Source organism: Cibotium barometz, chromosome 63, assembly GCF_041138505.1.
Source record: "Cibotium barometz isolate CiBa-2024 chromosome 63, ASM4113850v1, whole genome shotgun sequence".
Taxonomy (NCBI): Eukaryota; Viridiplantae; Streptophyta; class Polypodiopsida; order Cyatheales; family Cibotiaceae; genus Cibotium; species Cibotium barometz.
In genome coordinates this window covers 31,679,732-31,690,897 of record NC_141108.1, presented here as the reverse complement: position 1 = coordinate 31,690,897, position 11,166 = coordinate 31,679,732, and the positions used below count along the sequence as shown (strand labels likewise).

At 46.0% G+C, this 11,166-nt stretch overlaps 1 protein-coding gene across 2 annotated transcripts in view; it reads left to right on the top strand.

Annotated features, from left to right (window-relative positions):
• PEX1 (peroxisome 1) overlaps positions 1-11,166 on the top strand; it is a 101,286-nt gene continuing 90,120 nt past the window's right edge. Inside the window, exons 1-2 of one of the 2 annotated variants that reach the window (XM_086796199.1) lie at positions 1-213; positions 10,328-10,533. In XM_086796199.1, the coding sequence (XP_086652325.1) occupies positions 10,330-10,533 (204 nt within the window). In that variant the 5' untranslated portion in view covers positions 1-213; positions 10,328-10,329. Of the gene's footprint in view, positions 214-10,324; positions 10,534-11,166 lie in introns of both variants that reach the window. The other variant, XM_086796200.1, reaches the window with a different exon arrangement.

The window sequence follows — 11,166 nt, the reverse complement described above, 5'->3', positions numbered from 1 at the left end:
ATTATACGATGGTGGGCAACAAATGACCGGGCGGGCAGCGTATGGCTAAAGAAAAGCTTTAGCAAAGCTTTCACGTAGACGTAGAAATGCCGAAAAGCTAGCCTGCTGCCTGCCGAAAGCGAAGAAGATGGAAGGTTATTGAAGCCTTACGTAGAAACACTCGTCGAAAACGTGGAAGCAATCTCCAGGAATTTCTCAGCTCAGAAATCACAGGTACGCAGCACAACGAAACCCTAAAACCAGTCTGATTGCTTCAATTGACTAAGGGAACAAAAAAGTCACAGATTATACAGAGGGCTTCTCTTCATTTCACCTCTGAGTCAGGCTCAAGCATGCATGTAAAATTTGAAGCTCCCTCCTAATCTTTTAGGGCCTTCTATCACATGTTGGAACCAAGTTCCCCTTGCCCAGTGCCCTGCCATGTGGCCAATGCCCTAAAGCGACCCATTAACATAATGCAATCCTCTCCACATTGACTACCACACCCACTGGCCTAGCCCTTTAGACTCCCTATTCACACCCCCACCGTTAGGGAATCACTTAAAATACAAGGAGTAAGAAAGAAAGGTCTATCAATGCCTTTGGGGTGCCAGAATGGTTCATGAGACCAATGTTGATACAATATGTGTGTGTGAGATGCATAGGGCATCCCCTCATAGCATAATGAAAATGAAAGGTGGAAATTGCATTCATGTAGAAGACAATGATGGACAAAGAAGGCAAGATGTGCCAAAGCCTGATATGGTTGCAGGGTCATTTAAAGATTTTTTCAGGTGGTGAACATGAGGGGAGGGAGGTCCAAATTCATGGATCACCATATGATTGAAATGGTCCTTAGTACATGGGGTGTGTGTCTGGGTGTGGTGTTGCATGGAGGGTGGTCTTTTCTGCCGAGCTTTGGGCCCTTGTGGTTGCAATCTCTCTTGATTTGGTGTACATGTGTCTCTCCTCTCTTGCGCTTGGTGCTGTACCGAGTCTGTTCTTCTTCCCTCCTTTGTCCCTTCATGAATTGGTCTTTGTGTCTGTGTATCTCATGCAGAAAGAGTGCCACACACCCTTGGTCCCTATACTCTAAGGCTTGACAAAGAGGACCAAATCCCTCTCTGAATAGGTATGCTGGGCATTGAAGGCAGTGTGCTCCTTGGTCTCAACTTTATGCATATCACATGTTCTCAGGAATCGGTTTTCACATTGGATAGTACCTCTCTTTTTTCCTATGTGGAGCTGGCCCATGGAGATACATTAATGCTTGTGACATTTGATTCTTTAGGTTGAATAAACCACATGTAGTCATTGTTAGAAACTAATCTGGGTTTAAGCTCATCCTCCGCAGGAGTGTCTCTGTCTGTTTCCATGTTTTATGGGCAAAAACTGCCAAATATCATCCTCGATGGCTCTATTGAGTTCTTCCCTCGATAATGCATGGGGCTGCCTGAGATACTGAAATGGTGGCAAAGCATCTATAGAGAGATCATGTGTCTTCATCCACTTCAATCCTCTGGCATACCAACAATTCTCAGCCCCTTGTGATGCAAAATGCATGGATGAGGATAAGGCTAGCCATGGGAGTCATTGTGTACCGTTCCAAACTCGTGTACCTTCTTTGTGTAAATAACAAGCTGAATTGAGGCATCTATGGGAGCAGGTGGGCTGCTAACTCTGCTAGAATGATGTGCAAAATGAAAGGTTTGCTGTGTGTGAGTTGTGAGAGCATCATGACTTGATAGTCCCTCTATCAAACTCCAATCCCATGTGAGATCTACTGCCCAAAACAGTGCTCCATACATGGCTGTTGGTCCGAGCCTAGGCCTCTCCCGAGTAGCTATTCTATCCCCTCTTGGCAAGCACTTAGGAGGAAGCTTCTGCATCGGAGCACACTGCGACTCTCCCTATCAAGCAGGGCAGTGGTGGTCCTTCTGGCCACTATTTGCAGCACCTCCTGTTGGTCTTTCTCGAGATCGTGCATTAGCCGAATTCAGCGGCTCATCAAGAACTTCCTCTGGTCAGGGTATGGTGGGGGCCACATAGCTCTAGCTGAATTGGCTAGGGGCACCTGTTGAAATTAGGGTTAGCACAGGCAGCGGCTATGGAGGCTTGAAGATATCCATGGTGGTGTGTGTAGTAGAAAGAGAGTGAGAAAAATGTAACAAACTCAAATAAGAGAACCAGAGATTGCACGACTCAATGATGCTGTTGATTGATTAATTCAAGCTTACACCAAATACATGCTTTTATAGGCTTAAAAGCCTTATCTTTGACACATCACATTGACTGGGGCAATGACACATGGCTAAGCCTATGACATCACTGCATATCACATTCACACATAAACGGTTATATGAGGTTGTTCACACACTTACTTAACATAAGTGAGTGTTCACACATTCACACACATACAAGGGCTGTTCACACATAGACACAAGTGGGATGGGTACACAAACAGGGGTACACGTACACGATGGATACACACAGAGAGACTCCGAAATACCCAACAAAACCCCCTTCGGAGTCAAGGTGGTGTCTTATGAGTGGCCTTCATGTTTATGGTGATTTGGGCCCTAGATTGCAACATGTGATACAAAAGAACACACATCTGTACTCTCATGACAGGCCTGATATAGTGCTTGACCACAAAAAATTCCTCAGCCCTCCTAGACTACCCCTCCACTCAAAACATGTATAAACACACATAGATGCGATCAGATTTTGGGGAACTTTACAGGCAGAGAGCCCTTAATTGACTCAAACATAAATGAAAGGTAAAGCCCAATCAGCATCTACCTTAGAGAGAGAGATAGATTAGCCACTGCAGCGTAGGATTTCTCAAGTGCACTTGAGGCCGGCTTGTTTGGAGCATCTTCAAAATCTTCTTCTTCTTCTTCTTTAGTAGCAACAAGATTGGCATGATTCTTCTCTTGTTCTTTTTCCCACTTTTTGAAGCACCAGTCCTATGTGTATCCTAGTTTCCTACAAAATCTGCATTTGACAGCTTTTCCTTTGCCCCTAGGTGGATTTCTATCCTTGGTGAAGAAACCCTTATCCAGATCAAAAGCAGAGTTGGCTTGGTCTTGAAGTCTATGGTCTTCGTCAAGACCATATCCTCATATCACATTGTATGTGATACTCGGAGTGTAGAGAAGACCTCTTTATTCTTGGTGATTTCTTCAAGACTTGAAAACAAGACGGCCTTCTTATCATCCTCATCTACTTGTGCTGACAATGTAGTCAATTGTTGTAGTAGTGATCCTAAGATGCTTAAGTGCTCTTGAAGTATACGAGTCTCTTTCATTTAAGGCCATAATATATTTGTTTGAGAAACACTTTAGAGTTATTTATTTTGTTGCCAAACAATTTCTCAAGCTTTGTCCATATCTCATTTGTTAATGAAATCAATGTGATGCACGAGGTTGTCAGCCAATCCCAGCCCTATGTATGCCATGGCTTTGTCATTTTTGTCTGTCCATGCTACCACCACAAGCTCTATAGGTACACCTTTAGGCTTTCGCTCATCACCCTTGATGATCCTCCATAGTCCTCGCATCAGGAGTAGCCTTATTTTAGCATGTCACGTTGGAAAGTTAGCATTTGAGAAACACTTTAGAGTTATTTATTTTGTTTGAGAAACATTTCATAATATATTTGTTCGAGAAACAGTTAAGAGTTATTTATTTTGTTGCCGAACAAATTCTCAAGCTTTGTCCATACCTCATTTGTTGTCTTAACGAAATCAATGTGATGCACGAGGTTGTCAGCCAATCCCAGCCCTATGTATGCCATGGGCCATGGCTTTGTCATTTTTGTTTGTCCATGCTACCACCACAAGCTCTATAGGTACACCTTTAGGCTTTAACTCACCCTTGATGATCCTCCATAGTCCTCGCATCTGGAGTAGCCTTATTTTAGCCTGTCATGTTGGAAAGTTCGCATTTGAGAGTTTTCGGTCCCAATGATCTAATCCGTATGTATGGGGTTGGTCATGGGGAAGATTGTGTGCGTTCTTTTTAACCCTAGAAGTCACTCACAATTTCGTGAATGCCAAATTGGTGCAGAAGTTGGGGGTACTGACGTAGCCAAGTGATCATGTGTAATGGGTGAATTTGGCGCGGGTCATGTACAAGTGTGGGATAGGCGAGTGTTCTAGCTACCTATTGCGATTACTTGGATGTTTTGAAGCGGAATGTCATACTTGCTTTTAACATCTTTGAGAAGTGGGGATTGATGCAATTGGACCATTACCCATGACTGCACATGGGAAATGTTATATACTTACAGCCATAGATTACCTCTCAAGGTGGGCAGAAGCCAAAGCTACAAGAGTAGTCAATGCAAAAGAAGTATCCAAGTTTGTGTATGAAGGGATTTTTTGTCGTTTTGGAATACCACTAGAGCTCCTCTCTGACAGGGGACCAGGTTTCAGAAGTGAATTGATGGACCATTTATGTGAGAAGCTAAAAATTCAGCATAGGTATGCTACACCATGCTATCCTCAATGCAACGGGAGTCTCATGAAAGGACTTGGGACTTGGAGCTCCCTTGTGCACTTTGGGCTTACAGAATTGCAGTCAAAGAGGGTACTCGTTTCTCTCCTTTTCCATCTTCTTTATGGAGCTGAGATATTGTTGCCTATTGAGGTGGAAGTACCAGAGCTTTAAAGCTCTTATTAAAGGAAAGTGAGGAATCACAACACTTTTTCAGGAACAGGCTTCTTGCACTACAAGTAGCAGAATTGGACAGGATGCATGCTTTGGAACACTATCAAAAGACTCAAGAGCAAAATCAATGGAGGGCCAACGAGAAAATCAAAGTCAAAGGCATTAGTAAGAGTGACCTTGTGCTCTGATATAATAGCAAGCTGGATAATACTTTCCAAACTAAGTTTCAAACAAGATTTGTTTATGAAGAAAGATGCTAGGTGTGATGGGACAGTTCAAAGATTGCAGCTATTATCTGAAGAGTCTCTCTCACATCATTGAGAGATTCATATATATTTTGAAGGTGGTTGTGCTACCACTACATAACCATTTGCTAGGAAAAAGAGTTCCAAAGTTGCTAAATTATCATTCAGAAGAGATTTTTTTGTTCCCTTGTGCGTTGTGACCACATCATGATTCTATTCTTAGTACTAGGTCTTGAAATCACACAAGTTGTATGTCTTGGGTTTCCGTTCTCAGTAGTATTATCCTATCATACTGGTTATAAGTGGTTTATCTTATTACATGTACCTGACACATTACAAATCACCCAAAGTCGAGTCCAACTTACCCGAGGTCATCTATCACATAGAAACCTGTGATGAGGAGGATACTTTATGAATTCCTTCCATTGTAATAATCTAGCCTCATAATCCATCTCTGTAATAAGATTGTCCCTTTTAAATCACTTAGTATTATAGTGTCGTGTATGTGTTGTATCTTCAATACAATTGAGGTCCAGTTAACGCGAGTAATTGGTGTCTTAAATCTTGTGAATGCACGGTTAAGAGAAGGAAGGCATGCTATAGAGGATATCAGTGTTGTCCCAATTTTTATAACAACGTGTGTCTGTCCCAATCGATATTTGGCTGGACTTTGTGAAACCACTGAATTTCCTAAATTATGTCTGCCCCTCCTACAAGAGGGGCAACCATAAAATCACACACAAACTCTATGCCTTGAAGGACTAATCTAGCACCTGGAGCTTCAAACTTGATACTCGTTGTCATGCCTGTGCTAAAACCCTAAACTTTCTTGTTCACCGAAGTCAAAACGAAACGGGCTCGCCGAGCGGCATGTTTCGTGACCACATCCTTTGTGCTACTGCTGTCAAACAAGACGACTATTCTTTGGCTAGCTATGTAGCCAAAGGTCTTGAGCAATTCGTTGCGCTCATACTCCTGGTCATGGGTGCCCTTCTGCTTCTTATCTTCGAGCTCCCGCATAACGATTGCACCAACCGAAGCACTAGGATCCGAAGAACTAGGGACAACCATTGGGGTTTGTATGGAAGCTGCGCTCACCACGGAAGCCGTGGAAGCTGGGGTGGTTGTCTGTGTGGAGTGGTAGTCTTCCTAGGACATTTCCTAGACGTGTGTCCTTTTGTATGGCACAAGAAACATCTACCCTTCTCCTTGTACTGAGCTGTCTCCTCAGCTGTCAATTTGCCACCGGCCTTGCTTGCTTCAGCTTTTTGGTCTGGAGTGAGTTTGGGCGCATTGGTCGAGTTCTTGAAGCCATAGGCTTCCATGCTCTGTCTTGGGGAAGACCCCGTCTGGTTCTGGCCTTTTCCCCTCAAGGTAGTTGCCTTGAGAGTGGCAGGCTGGGAAGTCTTGGGCTTTCTGCCATTGTGCTTCATTTCAACACTCTGCACAAGTGAGAGTGCGCCTTCAAAGGTGGCTGGCCTAAACATATGCACCTCCCACTGGATTTGCGTGTCAAGGCCATAAAGGAACTGCCCTTTCTTGTCCTTGTCAGATAAGTCCAATTGCAAACATAAGTTTGAAATTTTATAGGGAAACTGATGTCATTCTTACCAATGTAACATGTGGAAGCTTCATGGGCATATCGGTAACTTCAATGCTCAAAATTCAGCAATCATTCATGATGAATATAACGCACAAAACTGTAGAAGATGTGCAGAAAATAGAGAGAGAGAAAGAAAGAAAGAAAGAAAGAAAGATATATTAAGCGTCTACTAAAGACCCAATGGGCCTATGACACCAAAATAGAGAGGGGGAGAGAAGAGGAAACAGTATTGGGTCCCAAATACCCTCTGTAGGGCCCCCACCACAAATGGTGTATTTGATTTATTAGAATGATGTAAATGTGAAAATAAATACTGAATCTTGACTTGCAATGTTCACCTTGGTTGGAGCACTCCCCTTGGCTTTCCTGGCCCTTGGAACGCGGCAACCCTTCGTGAATAATGAGATAATCGAACTGAATTTAGGGCTTGGGTATTTATACCCCTTCAAGATACTGGTCGGCTGCCCCAACAGGGGTCGGCCTGCTGGTATATCTCACGACCAGAACAAACTAGCATTAAATGCTGTTTAAAGTTATTGTTTCACACTGTCTTATGGCTGTCCAGCCTGCGCATGCTCTGGCAGGGTGTCCAGGCTGCTGGGCAGCCAGGCAAATAGTGTGGGGCTGCCCCCCCACACAGCCGACTGGCTGGGCAGGACCCTGGGCCCTGTCGGCTGTCTGGCCAGGGACCCTAGTGCTCGCCGACAGCCTGCCCAGCCTATGCTAGGGCTGGTGGGCACGGCATGGGGCCCTCTTGGCCCCTTGGGGTGGTTCTAATCCTCCCCCATGCCCACTACATGAGCACTAAGCCCTATTCTAGGGTAGCCTTATAGGCTGGCCCCTACATGCATCTATAAATGTCCGGCACCCGGTCGCAAACTAGATACACAGATCATTTGACATCATTCCAAAGGGAGACTCATAGTACGGATTGGCATTGCTTCATGTGCAGGACAATGCACACTTGACCTCAGATGCGTAGAGTGGAACCATGGCTGACTTGTCCTAGACTAGGCTCACATGGGACCAGTTTCCACTCCAGGTCCTGCACCTTCTTGTTTAGATATGTCTATGTGGCATCCAAGTGTGGGATGCACATGACATCTGGTCACTAGCGCTTGGCTGTGACACACGTGGATTGCAATCGAAGCAATTGACCTGACGAAATTCTTTCATTGATGCATCTTGGTTGGCATCTATAAGGACTAATCAATGTTATTCCTAGATGCATGAAGAAACTACCGATCATGACAACTCTACTGGCAAAATAAAATCAAGAAAGTGCATAGCACCGTCCAAGTCATACTATTGATCCTTCGTATCCTCTCCTAGCATACACCAGCTAGCTTGCAACCACTAGGATCCCCACAAAAGATGCGGTTCCTAAACTACAGCACACGGGTCATGCAATAAATACTAAAGTACATCCCACTCTCAAGGGTTGATCTGACAAACTCAAGATCACCTTGGCAAAACCAACCAAAAGAGGCTCTTTGGTCTTCCAAGTCAACAATCTTTACAATAATGTCTTCTCTACAGGTCAGGTTGTTCCCCTTAAGGAAAACACCCATCTATAAATCCACCCACTTAGATATCTAGAACAATAATCTGTCAGATATCGTGTACCAGATGGGACACCAAGGTATACGCTTCCAAGGTGTGTATCTCCGACCCAAGAGATCAACCATGTCTGGGTCCCCACCCTTAGATCACCCTTGCAATGGTCTGGATCTACTCCTTCAAATCGGTCTACCATGAGTCCAGGTAATCAAGGAGAATTCTGGTCCAAGTTGTTCAGCTAAGGCATTACGAGCGCATACTACTCAAGAAACTAACAACAAATCTGCTTCTTGCTACATACTCAAGCAACTCTCCTTCCACCTATAGCTGCCTATTGTGGGTGTTCAGCCCACAGAACTCCTTGACGAGGGAAAAGAGCCCGAATGTATCTGGAAGGGATGATGAAGGAAAATTCAAACTGTGCCACTCAAAAAACGGAAATCTACTCAGATCAAGTTGCTTCCCAAATGACCACCACGTAAAATATAACGGCGATGAGGTAAGGGTCTTTAATCCCGAGGATTAGTACCAGGTATGCAACATGGGGGTTGTCGACGACGAGGCTGAGGCAGAGCTCTCGCTTCAGGAGCTGCGGAGGACGCCTAGGGGTGAGAAGGTTGGCTTGCCATTCCCTGTTGAGATGGGAGCACGCGTGTGCCAAATGTCCCATCTGACTGCAGATTTAAGTTGTAACACTGACCAGGGAGGCCAGAGTACTCCACCTGCTGAGTGATATGGGATGGATCCATGTAAGAAATGTCGATCTCGAGGGGGAGGGACTCCGGGGATGTCTCACGACAATGATGCAGAGTGTCAGAATGCCTGCTGCTCGAGTGACGATGGAGGTGTGGGGGATGTTGCAACTATTTGACTAGGGATCTTGCCAATCGTTGGATGAACCTTGGCGAGTCATGGGAAGCACACTGTGACCGAAAAGCTTGCTTCCTGTGCCAACGGGTCTGACTTAGGCGAGAATCCATGGTGCCAGGGCCCAGCGTGCCAAAAAGAGGTGTGCCTCCTATACTGAGAGTGGGCTTTAGTCAAGGATGCTCGCAGGCAAGGGTCAAGGAGTCGGACTCTATCCTCAGGTAGCCGAACTGAATGTCGGTGATCTGGTGCTGGTTGCCAAGTTCTCTAACCTGCCCATGTGCTGGGCGGGTGCCGACAAGCTTGTCGACTAGAGTGGTGGTGTCGTCCACGGCGGCGATAGAAGAGGCCAAAAGCTAAAATTCCTTGATAGAAAAAGTACATCTGCAAGCTGCATCGGTTGGGGTAGACGGAGGCGCTGCCATAGAGTCCTCCAAAAGGGTCTCCAAGAAGGGGGGGGTGGGGAAGTTGAGCAGAAAGTGTGGGGTCAAGAGGAGGGCCAAAGGGAGAGGAGGAGGAAAACAAGGAAGATGGAAATTGGAAAAAAAGGGGGGGGGGGGTGCAGTGAAAGTTCTCACACCCCGAGCAAGGGCATGCGGAGAAGGCGGAGGGGGGGAGGGGTGGCAGCCGGAATGGTTGGCAGGGCATCGTGGGGAGGAGGCGGCCGGCTGGGGAAGAAGTGTGCGCAGGAGGGGGGGAGGCGGGCAGGAAGGCGCAAGAGGGAAAGGGGCTGCAGGAGGTGCAGCGCCGCGGCGGGGGGGGGGGGGGGGGGGGGGGGGGTTGGTTGCAGTGAAAGTTCTCACACCCCGAGCAAGGGCATGAGGAGAAGGCGGAGGGGGGGAGGGGTGGCAGCTGGAATGGTTGGCAGGGCATCATGGGGAGGAGGCGGCCGGCTGGGGAAGAAGTGTGCGCAGGAGGGGGGGAGGCGGGCAGGAAGGCGCAAGAGGGAAAGGGGGTGCAGGAGGTACAGCGCCGGGGGGGGGGGGGGGGGGGGGGTGGTGTAGGCGCTGGAGCAGTTGCACACAGGGCTGGGGGGCAGGGGAGAAGGCATTGAGGGAGGGGGGGCTGGGAAAAGGGCGAAGGGAGCTGGGCTCTCTGTCTCTCTGTCTCTCTCTCTATTGAGTATACCGAATGTCTTCACTTATATTGTAATTGGAGCATCTCTTTTCTCATGTTGATATGTGTTTTTCACATGGATGTCTTTTGTTTCTACTAATGGAAGGAACTTGCTCTTGGGAAAAAAAGATAATTAATACTTTTGGTAAATAAAAAATTTCACCAAAAGTGTTCCTGATCACAACTCTATCTTGTAAATTTATAAAAGAAAGAATTCCACAACTAGGCATTACCAAGTCTCTTATCAACTCGTTTGACCATTGTGTGCGTGCTTTTTTTAGCAGCGATGGAGGTAGAGGTCTCTAGGGTGCCTGGAATCCATGATTGCTTTGCCGCGTTGCCTTTAGAGATGATCGAGGCTTTGCAAGGTCGATACAAAACTCAAATGTTCTCTATGACACTTGAATTGCGTGTATCAAATAAAGTTAATGACCAAGGCCCTTGGTATTTGGCTTGGGCTGGTGCGGCATCGACATCGTCTTCTATCGAGGTTTTCATCCTTATCCACTTCAGTTTCAAGAAATATGTTACAATAAATTTATCAATTTTGAATGCATGGATTTTTCAGTCCCTTCTACAATGTATTGTGCAACTTCTTCTTAATAACAACATACTTGGAGATTAGTGGGTTTTTTCCTGCAACAAGTGTGTCACCTCTCTGGCCCATTTGCACCACTTTTCCTTGCATTAATTGCTGCTGATTTTTCTAGCTCCATATCGTCATCTGACCCTGCTCCTGTGGAGTGCACGCTGCTTCAAGGTGGCACATTCCTTTCCTTGGAGTGCGAAAATACCTCAACCCACGAGCCCATCGCAGCAGTGGCAGGTGGGGTGACAATCTAAGGTGTCAGCATATGACGGATGTCTGTATGAACACATCCATCTCAGCTTTAAGATCATAGATAGGAGAAAAGGAAGAATGTGTTGTCCCTAGAGACATAACTAGAGTGGCAATGCTACAAAGAGGAGGCTACCATTTTCTGAGCCTAAACTCCCGAGCGTTCAAGCGAGATGAAACTATGGGTGGGCAAAAATTCAAAATTTCTTTAAGAATTTTGGGCCCCAAAGAAATAGTTTTCCACGGAAATTGAAAAGAATATAAGGCTCTCCAACTTCTTGATCA